Source organism: Neovison vison, chromosome X (genome assembly GCF_020171115.1).
Source record: "Neovison vison isolate M4711 chromosome X, ASM_NN_V1, whole genome shotgun sequence".
Lineage (NCBI taxonomy): Eukaryota > Metazoa > Chordata > Mammalia > Carnivora > Mustelidae > Neogale > Neogale vison.
In genome coordinates this window covers 128,129,670-128,148,389 of record NC_058105.1, presented here as the reverse complement: position 1 = coordinate 128,148,389, position 18,720 = coordinate 128,129,670, and the positions used below count along the sequence as shown (strand labels likewise).

General features: G+C 39.3%; 1 protein-coding gene across 4 annotated transcripts in view; it reads right to left on the bottom strand.

Annotated features, from left to right (window-relative positions):
* NLGN4X (neuroligin 4 X-linked) overlaps positions 1–18,720 on the bottom strand; it is a 296,617-nt gene that overhangs the window by 107,242 nt on the left and 170,655 nt on the right. For 3 of the 4 annotated variants that reach the window (XM_044235128.1, XM_044235127.1, XM_044235126.1), the window contains exon 5: positions 10,159–10,311. In XM_044235128.1, coding sequence (XP_044091063.1) covers positions 10,159–10,311 — 153 coding nt within the window. Of the gene's footprint in view, positions 1–10,158; positions 10,312–13,718; positions 13,776–18,720 lie in introns of those variants that run through there. The other variant, XM_044235129.1, reaches the window with a different exon arrangement.

Below are 18,720 nucleotides of genomic sequence, written 5' to 3'. Positions count from 1 at the left end.
TAGGAAACGAGTATCTTATCACTTTCACCCTCTCTCATTTTTTTTTTAAATTTAAATTCAGGGCTGTCCCTATAACACTTTGTGAATTTTGCATGCCAATTCCCAGCTGAAGGATGACTTGTCCATTTTTTTTTTTTTTGATAGTTACAGAGAGTTTCATGCCTCATGGTCCGTGAATAAATAAATCCTCACTGCAATTTGGTCAATGCTGGTCTTCCCCTGAAAGATCTATCAGCCTCTGCCTCGTTCACAAATTTAGATTTCCAAGCCTCCAAAATCAGGATCAAATCCCCAATCATGGTAACACTTGTCGAAAGGAGCATGAAAATCTGTAGACCTTTGGAGAGTGGTCTATGCTAGCTACAATTCCCCTATTTCTTGCATCTGTACACCAGGGGAGGGCAATGATTAGACAAGGCTGACATGGTGGGGGGCGCCATAGGGGTTCTGCCCTGGGTGGGCTGACGAGACAGCACTGGGCTTGCATAATGAAGGGATGGAAGGGGGTTACGCTGTTTGGGCAAAGACAAAGAGTCATTCTCTAGAGCTGTGCCTATGTGAAGGTGAGCACCCAAATTTTCAGATCTGTAAGGTGTAACAGAGACTCACAAAGGTGAGTGAAAGTTTCCCCTTTTGTGGTCAATGTTTTAAGTCATATGGAATGTGTTCCATTGAAAGTGCTGGTTTTGCAATTTCTGGTAGAATTATGGTGTGGATGGGTAGGAAGATGGATGTGAAACATGTAGAGACAATGTCGTGTGAGATATGGTTGGAAGAGCCATCACCCTCCTAGTGTGTGCTTTCCATGTGGATGTCTGACAGCAAATGAGCTCCAAAGATGGTTGACAAAAATCTGAACAGAACGAGCCAAAAAAATGAATTAGTAACGGGGGGGGGGGGGGGGGGAGAAAAAGTTCCTCCAAGAAAATCCCAGGCCCAGATGGCTTCACTGGTGAATCCTAGCAATTGTTTAAAGGAGCATTAACACCAACTCTTCACACTCGCTTGGAAACCATGGAAGCGAAGGGGACACTTCCCACTCACTCTGTGGGGAAACTAGTCCCGTTACCAGAAGCTGACGAATGCATCACCAGAACACAGATCTACGGATTCGTCTTTTTTTATGAATAGAGATGTGAAGTCCTTGAGAAAAAAAAATACTAGCAAACCAAATCCAACAACATTCGCAAAGGATTATTCACTGGGGCCAAGCGAGATTTATCCCAAGAGACTCGTTTCGTTTAATATTCAAAAACGGCTTCATGTGATGTATTGTGTCATTAGAAAACAGGACAAGAAGCACATGTTGATCATTTAAAACACTGAGTCAAAATGGAGCACATTGAGAATAAGACATAAGGCCATACAACTCTTAGGAAAAAATACAGAAGTAACTTGGCGTCCCCTTGGCTCAGGCAGACTCTTTATTCAGAAGACAAAGAGCAAAAGCACACAAAAGGAAAAAACATGTAGATGGAAGTGCCTCACAATTACAACACATTTGTGTTTCAAAAGGTATCAGCACAAAAGTGGGAGAAAACACAAAATGGAAACATGTATTTGCAAAACCTATATCTGATAAGAAACATGTATCTAAAATTAAAAAGTAACCTTTAACAACTCAATAAAAGCTAAACAAAAATGGGCAAAGGATCCAAACAGACATTTCTCCAAGGAAGATACATGGCCTGAGAGCCCATGCAGGGATGCTCGATGTCTTTAGGTTTTGGGATAAATGCACATCAAATATGATACCACTTTATACCCACTAGGATGACTATAATCAAAAAGACAGATGTGAATGAGCGTGTTGGTGAGGATGTGGAGAGACTGGACCTTTACGTTCGTACAATTGCAGCCACTTTAAAAAAGAAATTGGAAATTATTCAGATAGTTAGAGTAATCCAATGACCCTTAGGCATGTACACAAGAAAGACACAGATGTATACTCAGGCAAAAACTTGTACGTGAATATACAAGGCACGGTAATAGCTAATATCCAAAAAAGTGGGGAGAACCCAAATGCCCATCAAAAGATGGATGGATACCCCAAATGCGCAACAGCCATACAGTGAATTATTCTTTGGCATTAAAACATGACAAAGTCCCGACATGTTACAAGCTATGACATGCATGAACACTGAAGACATTCTGCCCCGTGGAAGGAGTCAGATGTAGAGACCACATGGTGTGTGATTCCATTTAACAGGAAAATGTCTAGGACAGGCAAAGGCATAGAGATGGGATATTAGGGGTGGTCTAAGTCTTTGGGGGTTGGGAGGGATAGGTGCTGGGTTTGTTTTTGGGTGGGGGGTGATAATGTTCAAAACTTAGGTGGGGTTGGTAGTGATGCCTCTCTCTGAACATACAGATGGCCCTGAATTGTATGCTTTAAAGGTGCATATGGCATAGAAAGTGCTTTAAAGAAAGGACACAGAGATGGTACAAGGGCAGACAAGACCAGTGGGTCATTTACAAGAAGATTAAGAAGATGAGGATGTGTGAAACCCATGAGAAGTGTTTGGAGGGCCCTTGGAAATACTTATGACGTCTGAGTGGTTCTCCACAGCACAGTTTTGAAGAAATACAATTGGAAAGAGGGAAGTGGGTTAACGACAAGATGGGGGAATGAAACACACAGTAGAACTTAAAAAATCAGGAGCATGGAAAAATGAGGAGGAGTGAGAAAGTAGGTACCATTCGCCCAGGATGCTTTTTTGGGAAGATGGGACTGCCGCACATCCTTTTCACGAAGAAGTACTGTAGAAAAGCACGAGTGATATTCCTAAAGGAGGTCGTTTGATGCTTAGGAGGGGCACAGACAGAGCAATGAGGGGGAAAGAGATTCAAAGGTGCAGAATAGAAAAGAGAGCAATGAGGTCATCTACACCATTATCAGGGTATTTTAGTAAAGAGACAGAAGGTCACTTTGAAAGATGGGAATCATTCCTCTGTCCAAACTGGAAATATTACCTTATTGCAAAAACTGTTCTGTTGATTCTGGTACCAGTCTTAGTTATATCGGATAGAACTGATGGTGTTCCTCTGGGAGATCGGGTTATACATACGCCTACAACAAAATATGTGTTTTTATAATGCATTTATACTACCCACCTGTTTATGACTGTGCCTATTTCATGGGACACATCTTTCCCCCTCCATAACATCTGAACCTATAATAAAAGCCATTGTACTGAATGCAGTGAAAGTCAGTGCATATCATCTTGCATCAATAACAGAATCACCAGAGCCTTGCAATTGATTTACCTACACAAGACTTTAGCTTATGCACATCCAACACCAAAGGATGGTTGCATAGGAAGTTCTAAAATATATCCATTTTTTTTTTATAGTGGGCATTGCACACTTCATTCCAAATAGCTGCTCTATTTCTGAATAAAGAATACACTACTTTAAGTGTTAGATGCAACATCCCCAATCAATATCACAACGTAACATTGTTGTACATGTAAAAATGTAATTTTATTTGAGAAATGCATTTATATTCCTAAGTGCACAAGGTAGCTGCCGTATCCCAGTGACATTTTATTCTCCCTAAGAAATTCCCTATGAATTTGCACCGTGCAACTACGTGACCTCAAACAAGTCAAGACGATTGGCTATTTATACACTTGGTGAGAAGAGAAATGAAGAAAACTTGCAAAAGAAAAAAAGGGGGCTTGTCTTTGTATCAATAATCTGAAGAGACTCTGGTTCGAAAGCAAACGTTCCCAGGAAAGGACAGTTTTGAAGGTATAGCCCGTGTGATTACGAACTGAAGCTTACATGATGCTCTTCAACCAGTTAACGGGAAATTAGGCATTAATCGATTCTCCTATCAGGTGTGTCCCAACATTATGATTTCCAAAAAAGGTGATGCCCATACAAAGAAAATATCACCTTCCTTTAGGAAATTCTGAATCATTCGTAAGGGATCGAGGAGATTCTCCACAGTGTGGCATAGGATGTCATTGGTTTCATGCACTTGAGATGAAAAGTCTTGGGTTTTAACTTCTCCCCACCATGACTTTCTCCACCCCAAAAACATCATTTCATATCCCTGGGGATCTCTACTTGCTACAGACATGGATGTCTGTCACCTCTGGACAGAGAGAGCCTCTTTGCTTTGCTGTTCATGTCCACATTTCCATGAAGGCACCCTCCCCATGACAGGGTCTTTACCCCAATGTACTGGTTTCCATGTTCCCAGGCTCCTCCAAAGTCCCCAACACAGGATTTTTAATCATGAACGATGCCTCTTACTTACTGAATACACGCAATCAATGCAGTGGGCATTTTCAGCCACCAGGAGGCAGAAGAGGAAAGTCCAAGCCAAGGGCCGCCAAGGACAGAGCTAGACCATGAACTTCTCCATTCTTGGAGCTCACCTTCCACACCAGCAACAACAAAGACCAGATTAGGTGTTTCCAAGTGATTATTAAATGCACAGAAACCTACTGATGAAGAAGACGTTGAGTGCAACACATTTTGGGCAAAAACATTTCTTTTTTTTTTTTTCTTTTTTGCAAGGCCAATGCTGTCTTGTGCAATCTATGTGTGTTACGACTGATATCTGGAGAGTATAACCCCCGTGTTGCCTTCCAGCCCATCTTAGAGACCAGTGCAGCAGGGTAGACGCAGAGCCTGTTCTCAGAAGGGTCTGCTCCCCTTTGCTGCCCACCACAGAGGATATTACACTAACGGTTCCCATACTTTCCACCACCAACTTCCAAAATCCTGGTTTTGCACAATTCCCCTTGCCTCTGGATCCCATTTCCTGCCATTTCTCCCATAGCCCTTGACTCCTCTACTATTGTTTACTTTTCCCTAAAGGCAACAAGTCACCTCTCCACTTTAGCCATTGAACTTTTAACTGCATTTTAAATGCAACTCTTGGGGTGCCTGAATGGCTCAGTGGGTTGTGCGTCTGCCTTTGGCTCAGGTTATGATCTCAGCGTCCTGGGATGGAGCCCCATGTTGGGCTCCCTGCTCAGCGGGAAATCTGCTTCTCCCTCTGTCTCTGCCCCTCCCTTCTGTTCATGCTTTCTCCATCTAGGTTGAAATACATAAATAAAATCTTTAAAATAAAAGATAAATAAAAAAAGTGCAAAATAAAATTAAATCTTTAAAATAGGAAAAATAAATAAAAAATAAAATAAGAAAAAATAAAATAAAAAATAAATAAGAAAAATAAATAAATTTGTTAAAAAATAAATAAGGGCAACCCTTCCCGTGGGAAATCCCATTAGGGCAAACCTGCAAGGAAACATAATGGGAGTTAGGAGGGTAATGTTAAGACGGGCAGATCCTTGAAGGGGGAAATTATGTTTTTCCTTGTATCTATGCACTTACACGAAACTCTTGTCTTGATCAATAAGATGGGTTCCCCTTGCAATTGAAAACAAAAACCTTAATAAGACATAGAAACAATGACAAGACAACAAAGCATCTAAGGAAACAATAAAGCACGGCCATTGGCAAATAGCCAGCAACATCTTTAACTACCAAAGAAAGAGGGATGGACAGATGCTCTGCAGAGCACCTGGACAGTCTGTGTGCATAAAGTTATCATAGGGACCCACCAAGCTATTGTGGAAGCAAAGTGTTCACACATGATGCACACAATATGCAATTCACATCCTATCTGTTTACAGGAATTGGTGAGTCCTGTATCCCAATGATTCCCAGACTCCTTTTATGGAATCAGACATGGAACACCAACATACCAAGGGCATTAGAGCAAGACTTCGACTGACGTCAAAGAGCCATCTCCAAATGCCGCTGCCTACCCCTGATGTCAGATAGAAACCAAGACCCCACCAAGGAGACCAGAACTGCCAAAGGGAACACACCATTGCAACATGCATATGGTTCTCAACGTCATATGAATTTTAATCCCTGTGTGCTTTTTCCTCTGCCAGTAGACCACCTTTATTTCCAACCATCTCTGTGCTCTAGTCAAAGTCATGGCGTCACCGCACCTAAGTGAACGTATGCAATTACTGGCCCTAAAGACAACTTCAGCATATCCCTACAGAACTTGCCCTGAGACAGAAATTTCAGAATAGCTACCGGCACCTGAAGAAACAAGCGGGTGTCTCTGGTACTTTCTTTCTGAATCCTGGAAAAAAGTCAGTTATGTAAATCCCTGGGCAACATTTCCTATTGCTGTCACTGGAACACCTTGATAATGATTGAGTGGATGGTAACCCACCAGGAGGCATCCCTATCACCTCCTGGCTTTTGTTTCTTTGTAAGTACAGTAAGCAAAGCCCCGCAAGGAGGTTTGCAAGCAGTAAGTGAATGGCTCCAGCCACCCATGGCCGGCCACACCGCAGGCTCTCCCTGAGTTTGCTGCCAATGCAGAGTGGTCGGAACGTTCTGAAGCAAAAATAATTGAAAGCATGCAAGAGGCATGTCACGACAGGGTAACCAACAAGGTCGTAAGTCCGTGGGAGGTAAATGGAAACAGATATTTTGGTGGAGGGAGAATTAACCAACTCAAGATGTAAAGCCAAATGGAAGACAATTAATGAGGGAAAGGAGAAGCAAGAGGCATCCATAGATAAATTCCAGATATTTCTATAGAAAGCATGAGAGAGTAGATTTCTCTTTGCTACCAAAGGTCTTTGGACACTTGTCATGAAAAATAAAATAAATAAATAAGAGGTCGATTAGATAGAACTCAAGAGTTGGATACCTACGCCTTCCCAATGACCAAGGTGTACAGAAGAACCAAGAGGAAATATGTTTATAAAAGATCAGCTTCTTTGAAAATAAATGGAACATCAGTTCGATCCCTAGGCTTGATGTAGGCATAATTAATTATTTTATAGCTATGAGGGTACATCCCAGCTAGACTGGGATGATCCTGGTTTATTAACTGCACGTTCACAGCTCTCAACCATCCCAGACTAGCCGGTCAGTTGTAGGGTTGATGACCAGCAGGACTGTGTCACACGGTTCTGATTAAAGAAAACATTCCTATTTCAAAAAGCAAGTGTGTTGCCTTCTGTTTCTAGGACAAGGGTCTTATCATCATCATTACTTTTTTTTTTTTTTTTTTTTGATTAAGGCTCAGTTTAGAAGATGGTATTTTGCAGTTATTAGCAATTACAAATCTGGCCGGTTGCATCTGCTTCTGGGGATGAACAATGATATTCATCTGCTGTCCAGTCATGCTAATAAGAATGGAAATTACAAAGGGATGCAGTGTCCTGGATGCTGGTTGGAGGCTGTGAAACTTCCCACAATCACCTTGCAAGGCAGAGAACACTACAATGTTCTACAGAAATTCTGATGAAATTTGCTGCCTTTCTGAAGATCACAGCTCAGACTTCTGACATGGGGAAGATGCTAGGTCACTTCTGCCTCATTCTGAAATCTATGTTAACTCCATGCACCAGCTCCTGCTTGTACCCCATAACTCCTCTTGTTTTAACCCTCTCTTTTGGGTGGGAAAACAGCATTAATTACACCATAAAAATAATGATATCCAACAGCATCTTTCCATTTCTTCGACAGGAAAAGAGCATTTATGCGCCAACGATGTTTTAAAGAAGAAACACAATATTTCAACATTCTGCTCAAAACATATCGACTCATCTCAAAAGCACTAATTAGGACGTCCGTCACCACATGGGTTGAGCCAGCTTATTTGATCATCGTTTTAAATATCTGGATCCCCGTAGTTTAAAAATAATTCTCAAGACTGAAAATAGGGACTTCCTTAAAGCTAACGTGTGTGCCGGGGACAGTTTTCAAGACGATCGGAGCTCTAGCGGGATCCATGTGATGGAGACCAACTAAGTCACATTTAAGAATCTCTACGGCCCGTGTATAATCAGCCAAGTTGGCACATTTCACCCCAGCAAATAAAAGGGGGTCTGTGGTGTTCTTAGGGCCTCCACAGTAGCTCATTCGTGGAATGTAAATAGACTGGCATAGAAATTCTAAATTGATTCTTTGATTTCTCAGTCACTCATTACAGCTCTGTTATGTACCGGGATTTCTTTCTTTCTTTCTTTCTTTTTTTAACCCTGTGTTGCCAAATTTTTCAATGGGAAAGACTCAAATTTCAAAAGATTTCAAATTTGAAAAAAAATGCCAAAAGATTTTAAATTCGAAAAAACTTCAAATTTTTCAATTGGAAAGATTCTAAAAACAAACTTCTTTTCTTAAATTTTATATATATATATATATATATATATAAATATATATATATATAATTCATATATATAATTCCTATAACATTTTCTTAAATTATATATATATGTATACATGTACATATATTTATATGTGTGTGTGTGTGTGTGTGTGTGTTTGTGTGATTCACCCTCATAGCATTTTCCAGATCTGCACATTATTTTACAAACTGGCCCAATTCATCAGAGATCTTCATGTCAAGATGCATACTACAGCGTGGCTTGACATGGGGAAAATCAATTTCCCTTGAAATCTAACCTTTTAAGGGAACATCAGCACATCACGCATGCAAGAGAACGTTTGGCTACAGCAAGTAGCAAGAACTTGTGCAATGTCCGTTGCTTCATTCAGAAAACAGACCCCGGTGCTCCTCCTTAGTGAGATGATGTTACACGGGGCCCCACACACTGCCCTCTTTGAAAAGGCTCTGCTCATGGCTCCAATGCTGTTGTTTCCTCTCTCCACCTCTTTGTTAGAATGGACCTTTTGTTAAAGATCAAGAAACACGATTTCCTGTTGCAAGCACTAGTAGCCAGAGGGGCTAGCCAGAAGCTGCTGGAAAATACACACACACACACACACACACACACACACACACACAATCAGTGCTATATGAGATTAACTAAAATGATTCTACCAAGATCTGGCTCATAAGACCTCTGAAAAAAGAAGAAGAAATAAAATCACAAAATGAGTGGGCTCTGGAAGCTAATGCTTTTTACTACCTTTAAAGGAAACAAAATAAAATAAACAACAACAACAACAACAATAAAAACAACAAGGAGGAATTTTGAAGGCTTTCTCAATGCTCCAAAAGGCACAGCTTTGCAAAACATCTGTGGGCGACTTGTATTTCTAAATTAGAAATGCAATTCTACCAGTCACCCCACTCCAGGGGTCTGCAACAGGTGAATGTTCCACATGTAAATGAAAAAAAAAATGTTCAAAATAAAATTAAAACATCAAGGCGAAAACAAAATACTCTTGCTAATTTTGCCCATTTGGAGAGAATGTTCTCATCCGTAATTTTTGTTTCAAACGCTTCACTGTTTCCTTTTTTTTTTATTTTACTGTAAACCACATTGCGATATCCATGTTTCCCTCTGTAGAATCACACTGTGAAAGACTCAATTTCCAACACCACGTTTACGCATTGTTGTCTTAAAAACATTTTTACCCACCCCTAGGAATATCAGTCATAAAACATACAACAAGCAGACAAAACTGCCAAAGAATGTAAATCTGAAAATATTACCCCCTAGCCGATATGTAATTTTTCTAAGCTCTCCACTGGGGAAAAAATGAAGGAAGCATCAGAAAATGGAGAGCTACCTACCCTGCTGAATTTCCATGAACTTAGCCAGTGTCCTTTTATGGTAAATCATAAACTATTGCAAAAACTCAACCAAGAGCTGAGCTCCATTGTGTGCAAATACAGCAGTCCTTGTGACCCCACAGCAGGGGCCCAACACACACAGATAATTAGTTAAGGAATTAGGTGACAAGTTTTCCAACACAGGAGAAGCTAAGTAACACACCTACGTAACCACAGAAGAAAGTCCATGTCCATGGCCATCACCACCTGTTACCAAAGGCTCACCATCCACAAAGGTGTCCATTCTACAGAGCTGTGTGGCCTCCTGTGGTATTCTCACAACCCAATGAAAGAAGAGCACCTTAAATAGTTTCCTTTTACTTTGGCGACCTTGGAGCCTGCCATTGTCTGAGGAAGGACAGGGGTTCCCTGAAATGTAATTCAAGAGTTCAACAGCGCCAAGCTAAAAAGGCAGACCAAGCTACAAACACTTCTTGCACCATCCAGAAAGCACAGAGAAGTAGACCTTCATACACATCAGAGTAACATGGTTCTAACCAGTCAGTCCCCACACAAGGGAAAGCAGTGCCCACCTGTCACCGCGTCTGTCACGGCCTTGACACGACGCAATCACTTACCTAGAATGCCCAGCCGGTAGTTAATGGTTATCACGATGACATTGCCGTAGCTTGCCAGAACGCTCCCATCTATCATATTGCCGGTGCCCTCCATGTAAGACCCGCCGTGGATATAGACCATGACCGGCTTCTTACTGTTCTGATCATGGATGTCTGGAAAAAAAGTCAAGTAAGGAAACACAATAAAAAATCACACTGATTAATGGAGGCTCGAAACGAGGGACATGGATTACTTTTCCCTATTTTGGCTGGAATCAACCAGGTGTGTATTTTTGAGTTACAGACACATTCATAAGACTGCCTAAGAAAAGTGGTCAATGGGATGATATTTTCTAGTCCTAGGAATGGTACTTTGAGAAGCACACAGACATTTGAAGTCATATGAGTGCATCTGTCCATTGCTCTGTATATCTAAAACACTGAAATATAGAGAACTTAGATGAAATACTTATTTCCTGAACAGGGCTCAAGTCCTAAAAGCTGACTTATCGAGGAAGAACATGGCATGATGTTTTCAGCTGCGAAGTAAGTGTGAAATCAACTTAAAAATGATCATTGATCTTTACGATGACTGCCCTCTTTATTCAAAGGTGAGCTTACAGATTCATTTCAACCTCACAATGAGCACACGAGACTAGCTGGGAGATTTCGATGCTCAATATGGGACAGAGGATGATGAAAACCAAAGAAAGAGCAAAAAACTATCAACAGAACAGAAATGAGTACCACTGAAAACAAAGCAAAACAAGATGCCCAAGCAAATGTGCTTGTTCTTATTTACTGGCTGCAGGCACAGCTCAACACATTTAACACAAAAGCCACATAATAAAAACGACACAAGACTCCCGCCTCAAGATGGAATTTGTGAAATGTTACGTATTTTCACAGAAGACTAGACACTCTCATTGTGATGTGCTACCAGTGGGTACCCTTGGTCATACCTTTGTTCCTTTATTGAGCAGTGATATAAAAACTATATTTCACACTGGTCTGTGAGAACAGAAATTCAGAGACCATGTTTCCATTTGTGGAAACCACTTTCTAAAAAGGTATTGATCACATAACCTGTTTAATCAGTCCTTATGCTTATATTGAATGTTTTGGAAGACTGACCTCAATGATATTTATTTCTGAATCTCTATGTATATATAGAGATATATACACATAGGTGTGTGTCAATATTTAAATACTATATGTTATCAAAAGAAACCCAAATGTACCCATATACATTTATTTTCACCTTTTTATCAATCAAGGTTTTTTTTTTTCCTTCTCTCCTAATTCACCAAGATGCTTTTGAAATATCAGAAAGGAGTTTTAAGGAAATGAACCACTATCATTTAGATGGTGGCTGCTAATAAAATAAATTATGATCCCAATGTAAAATGAGTTTATTGGCTGCCTCACTAAGGGCAAGCAGAAGGCTCACAGTCAAGTACAGGAAAGAGTATCATGGCCCCGTGTTTCTGCAGATACTTATTCTCTCAAATAAAATTCAAATATAGAGTAAAAGTCCCTTATTCATCATGTAGGCATCATGTGCTATGTGGAATTTTGAAAGACACAGCTTTCTGGAAAGGTGTGCTCTTCTGCATGACTTACTCCTCTCTCTCTCTGGATCCTGATTTAGCGGATTTGCCATCATTTCTTTTTTCAGTACATGCTGTTGGCTACTCCACTGTGGAAAAGGATTAAGTAGAGATTTTGAGGACTGTCTGAAGGGGTTTCCCTGGAAAAAATGCTAAGCTAGTATCTCTGAACTTTCCAAACACCTAAACACCTAGCACAAGATTTTCATGAACTTGAGGGAGGAGTAACAAGATGTCCTCTTAATACAAAGTAAAAAAAAAAAAAAAAGAAAAGAAAAGAAAAGAAGAGAAATCACAAGTGATTGCTTTCAGTGAAAATTAGGGGGGATTTTATGGTAAGGAAGTTGCATTTCGAGCATTGGGAAAACAGGTCCTAAGTATTAAATAGAAATGCACTATAGAAAAAAAAAAAAATACAGAACAAGAGGCAAATTATCCTCCTGGCTGGTGCAACAGAACAAAGAAAAGGCTTGGGGTTCAGTTAATACATTTTTTTTCTTCTTTTTATGTGATTGTTTTTGTTTGTTTTAATACATTTGTGAATTCTGTTAAAACTGCAGGCATTCTGAGGCCGTCTGCAAAGGAGACGGAGGCCGGCAGAGTCAGCGCAGGATATGCTACCCTAAGGCCATCACAAAGGATCCTGCAGACAGACATCTGACGTATGGACAGCCCTGTGAACACAGGGGCATGACAACCGCAGTAAAATAATAACAATGTGAAGAGAAGCAGGCATGAAAGCAACATCGGCCAAACTTCTTGGACTGCAGTTGATTTAGAAAAGAGGTCAAAGACAGCAGCACAAGCTGTCGCTGGGAGGTTGCTGCCTGGCGGCGAGAACTCACCAGCCTCTTCACTGCTTTACATTGCCTGTCAGCCCCAAACCTGAACGTGCTTCAAGGGCCTTGGTCCTCTAAAGAAAATAAATGGAGGTCCGTGCATTTCGCTCCTTAGATGGGGGTTATATACTTCTTACCCATCACACGGAGCCTGCACAGGAACATGGCTGGCCCTTTTCGTTACTTTGAAACCATTGATTCTGCTGAAGGCGTAGAAATACCTTGTGTTCCTTCTCGCTTAGAGGCCACTCCCTTCCATATTGTCAAAAACATGAATTTACTTCTGGTGGTGAGTCTGTCACGTTAACTTGGGATCCTTCACAACGCAACTTTCCGTAGCAACCAAACATGTGAGGGGGGTGGGTGGTGAAAAAATGTTTCAAACGAGCCAGGGTGGAAAAAGGAAAAGGGATAGATTAAGAGTTTTTGACCTTTTCATTTGTTTGTTTTCAGATCTATGCTACCCCTGTTTCTCTTCCCCCTTTAAGAGCTGCTAAACAGCAGCCCTCAGAGAAACAACATCTCATTAAAATACTTTTTCATGTCTTTCACTGTGAGCCAGAGAAGATTCTTTGAAGCCTATTTTTAAATCCATATATTTTTTAAAAAAAGAAAAAAAGAAAGAAACAAACAAAAGCACAAATGCCAGACACCCAAAAAGTTGTACAAAGGTGTCTCTCAGACTTTGGCAGCTTGTAGAAGGAATTAAGAAGACCAAAGGTCCAAAATACAATATAACTTAAAAAATAACCTTTGGAAGGAAGAAAACAACATATACATGCATGTTATGCATGTTCTAAAATTTCATTTTCTCTTCTTACGACCAAGCCAAAAAAAAAAAAAAAAAGGAAAAAGAAAAAGATGGGCTTCCTTGTAAATAACATTTTTTTTTTAACTCACTTCATATTTAGAAATATTTATACTTCTCATAGGTGGTTTGCATTCATGTACAGGGTCCTTGGGACTAAAAGGGACAGTTGTTTCCAAACAAGAAGAAAATAAAGAAGCACACAGAAGTGTACTTGTTTCAGAGAAGGGGAGGAAAAAGGGACTGAAATTAAAAAAGAAAAAAAATAGAGAGAGAGATATAAAACCATGCATCAGGGTCGAGCTTTGAAAAAACAAAAAATACCTTCATCTTCACCACGGTCATTACTGGTTATATCATCTGCGTTTTTCTTTGTGTTGGCTCCTGGGTCATATTGAGAAGGAAAATAAAGGGAAAAAAGAGAATTCAAAAACAACAGGTTTGCAAAAAAATCAGAAGAGAGAGAGATACTACCCAGTAAAAGAAAAAAAAATATGTCACACAAAAAGTTGAAAGTTGTTACATTTGGATTTCAAAAAAATGAGATAGGGCAATGCAAAATGCATAAAAACATAAAGATGTCAAAAAGAACAAATTCAAAATGTTACTTGCAAAAAATGTTCTCTATCCTGTGAAAATGCAGTTTGGGGGTTAAAATGATAAAACTGCAAAAAAAAAAAAAAAACAGAGCTAATGTGAGTTTGAAAAAAAAAACAGAAAATTAAATTATTAAAAAGGATTTCCCACATTCTTAAAAGAAATGCATATAAAGTATTCAATGTTCCTCTAATTTTAATATGTGACAATCTACATAAATTCATGAAATGTCAACAGTACACTTTTGTTAGGACATTCCATAACGTAAGAGAAAACACATTTATGTAATAAACACGGAAGGACTTTCAATAAAATACTGAAAATTGGCATTCATTTCATGCAGAAGAACTTAAAACAGAGCATTTCAAATACAAATCAGAAATGTCAGTTTGTTAGTTAATTTAAATCATGACAGTCACCTCTCACCAGTGGTTAGAGAGCTATTACCCAGTCCTGGTTCCCATTTAGTATAAAAAGAAAACACAACTACCATTTTCAATAAAGTTTTCTTAAGACAAGAGAAAACATTATACATCACGTTCTCTGTGTTTGAAACACTTATTAAATATTACTTTGGTGGCAATGCTCATTGAATTTAAGATAAATAAATAAAATCACCTACCTTGATGATCTGGAACACAAGTTACCCTAAGAACCTCCAGGTTAACAAAATATGGGGTGGTGGGGGAATCCCTCAACTACTCCCCCCAAATACTCTCTTATACATTCTGTACATATTATGCCATTTTGGGTTTTCCTATTCTCAAGATACAACATGTTAAAACATTCCATATGTCTTGAATTGTGCAGTAAATTGGTTCAATTCTCTTCTTTTCATAGACAGACATGGCTCTGGGGGAATGCATATCCCAGATCCAGTAACATCAAAAATGCCTGAATGACATTCTTCTAGAAGTTCTACTTAACTCAAAGGAACTCATCGTATTTCAAAACCAAGATCTCAAGTTGTTGTTTTCGTAGGTCAGTTAATGGCTTGCTTATTGTCCATTTTATATGGTTCAACAGTTCTTAGCTCACAGACCCTGGTGTTTGGGTGGGACATCTGATTTGCTGATTTTTGAGGTTTAACTATTCCCACTATTCATAATTTCAAGCATCTAATATAAAGTCATTGAAGACAGCTACAAAGAGTTGCCTGGGACCCCTTGGAACTCCAAGCTACCAGTAATTCAGCCTCATCTACCTAGAAGTACACTTTTGTTGGAACCCACCTGTTCTCTTTACAACACATTCATTTCCAACCCCTTAGAAAGTATCATGACCTCAATATGTCAATTTCTTAGAGTCATTAGCTTGATATCAAATTTATTTATACCCAACAATCCTACTGCATTGAAATATCTAAAAGAAAAAAACTTAAAAAAAAAAAATCAAATGAGGTGGAGTGTCCTTGGAGTTGTTTTTGTCAGAGTTCATCAGTGCAGAACCTATCTTAAAGTGAATTCATGGACTTGAATTTATGATGAAATTGTGAGCCTAAAAAGGGATGCCTTTCCTGAAGTAGACTACATGAGTGATACACAAAACTGTTCTACAAACAACTTCTCTCATTTCTGGAAAAAATAAAAAAAAATCTGGGCACCTGGATGGCTCAGTTGGTTACGTGGCTGCCTTCGGCTCAGGTCATGATCCCAGAGTCCTGAGATCGAATCCCGCATTGGGCTCCCAACTCTGCGGAGAGCCTGCTTCTCCCTCTCCCTCTGCCTGCCTCTGCCTACCTGTGCTATCTCTCTCTGTCAAATAAATAAATAAAATATTTTTTAAAAAAATTCCATTCATCCATGGAAGAAGACTTTATATAAGCTTCTACAGAAACAGGTCACTAATGTCATTTAAAAAGAAAAAAAAAAATTGGCTAGAAAAACATCAAGTTGTCATCACAAAAGTCACAGGAGTGAGAATGTGCTGATTCAGCAGATCCCTTCCAACAAAATGTGTTCCTTTCAAGTTTGACTCCCTCTTGTAACACAGTGTCCAGAACACATGCACTCAACATGGGGAAGCTGTTCTTTAACAAAGATCCCTTACCTACACTTGACCTTCCCCAGGAGCCCATTCTTCTAATCCTTGTTTGGAGTCTCTTTTCTCTTCCACATTGTGTGCTGTGTCCTGGACTTAGCTCAAAGGCCATTCTGCAACCCAGCTGTCAGGGAAGTGAAATGCCAGCACATTCTCCTATGACCCACCTCTCCATGCCCCCAGGCTCACCGTCAGGGTGCAAAATGAGAGTGATATGAAATCCATCTCGGGCAGGCTGAGAAGCAGTGCTCAGGGAACCATGCCCAACAAAAAGAGCCAAGTTCTGAGGATTAGTGATGCTTTCACAATTTCCATGACGTAGTTCCATCAAGAATAAAGTAGCAGTCCGGGATAACCTCCTGCCTCTTGGATTCCCTACCAAATTTCTGTTAGCCAAAGTGTGACTTCTAAGAGCCTTACTGATGTGTGGTTTACACACCATAAAACCAACTCATCAAAGCATAACATTTGATGGCTTTTTTATGGAGTCATATAACCACCAGCTTCATCCAACTTTAGATCACTTCCATCAACCCAAAAAGATTGTGCCCAACTGAAGGTTCCATGTTGCTATGCCCAGTCTCAATCTAGATTTGCCCTTTTGGGGTGTTTTGTATGAAAGAATTCATATCCTATGTCTCCTTTTGTGTCTGATTTCTTTCAGTGAGCATGATGTTTCCAAAACGGTGCATGCTATAGCAGGGGTCATTCTTTTCTATGAATAAGTAGTATTCCACGTATGGACACACCAAATTTTGTTATTCCGTCCATCAGTTGATGGGCATTTGGACCATCTTGCTTTAAACATGATGCTTTAAACACTTGGAGACAGTATTTTTGTTGGGATGTATGTTTCCCTCGCTTCTGGGTTGATATCTAGGCATGGGATTGCTATCTTATAGGGCAAATTCATGTTTAAGGTTTTAAGAATCTGCCAAACTATGTTCCAAATTAGCTGTATTGTAGTGCATTTCCATGAACCTGTATAGGGGGGTTCCAATTTCTACATTCTGGAGGCAAGCCCTGTTATTATCGCTTTGGTGATAGTCATCTTAAAGGCTGCCAAACGGGGTCTCCTTGTGGTTTTAATCTGCAGCTTGCTCATGAGGTAGCGATGTCCAGCATCTTTTCACATACCATCTTCTTTGGTGGGATGTCTGCTCGAATATTTTGTCCATCTTTAAAATTGGGTTCTCTGTCCCTTATTATTAGATTATGAGTGTTCTTTCTATTTTTCAGATGCAAGTATTTCCCCGCAAATATGACTTACAAATATTTTCTCTCAGTCTCGGACTTCTCCTTTGGTTTTCTCAGAGGCATCTTTTGAAGTGCAAAAGTTGAATTTTGATGAGGTCAACTTTATCAATTTTCTTTCAATGCCTGTGCTTTTCATACCTAAGAAATCCATCCTCAACACAAGACCCTGAAGATTTTCTCTTATGGTGTTTCCTACACATTTAAGAGTTGTAGTTCTTACACCTTTTAATTATTTGAGTTCCATGCAGTGTATATGAGGGTAGGGTGGAAATTCATTGTTAGTATATAACTATTCCATGGTTTCAGCACCATTTACTGCAAGACAAACTTCTCTCTCGTTAAACTGTTGAGATACCATTGCTGGAAGCTAGCTGACTATAAATGGAGGACTGAATTTATTTCTGGACTCTTTAAAGGATATCCCATCTGCATTTCTATCCACAAGAACCCCCAAATTTCTTGATGACTATAGCTTTCAAATATGCTTTAAAACGGGGAAGGAGAAACTCTCCAACTTTCTCTGGCTTTTTCAAGATAGTTTCCTCATTCTAGATCCTTTGCCTTTCCACACAAATTTTCAAATGAGCTTGTCAACTGAAGAAAAAAAAAAAAAAATCACCCAGAGATCTTGACAGAAATTGTTTGCCCAACCACAATTTTGAATTATTTGTAGATAGCAGAGTATGACCCCAGAAACATAATCGCATATTACCTTTAATGTACTGTGTATATTTGATTTTTCACCCTTTTGTTCTTTTTTTATTAAGCTGTTGCTGTATTTTTTTCCTCACAAATATAGCTAATTAAATGACCTCAAAACCAACAGAGTTCTCTTAAATATAGAATTTAGTTAGAATCATGAACTATGAAATTCTGCTGGAATTTATTCCAGAGTAAACCCATCTTGTACATGCCAAAAAAGACATTTCAGAACCCATACACACCATGAGTTTCTTCCTCCCTCTCCACCTGTACACCTTTCCCGAAATGCCAGAAAAATATTCCTTTATATCTAATAATTAGCCTCTCTATCAAACCTCCATGGGGAAGTAGCTCTAAATTTTAAAGAGAATATTTAAGCAACTTCAAACAAATATATAACTGTACCATTATTAAAATTTAAGTGTGATTTTATAAATAAAATATCTCAATGTCCCTGGTCCTGAAAGATGTCCATCACTTTTTTATACCTGTTCTTCTCATGTTCCTTTTTTTGTGCTATAACTTCATCATTTTCTAAAGTAAAACTACTGAAACGAGTACTTTCTATCCTAAACGGAAGAGAAATACTTTGTAAAAAATTCAGAAAAGGCAGAGCACAGTAAAGAGGAAGATGAAAATCCTCTAGATGCTGCTGTTAACATTTTGAGGCAAGAAAGTAATTTCCCATTTCCTCTTTTTAACTATCCATTAACTTTGTTGTCACTTATGT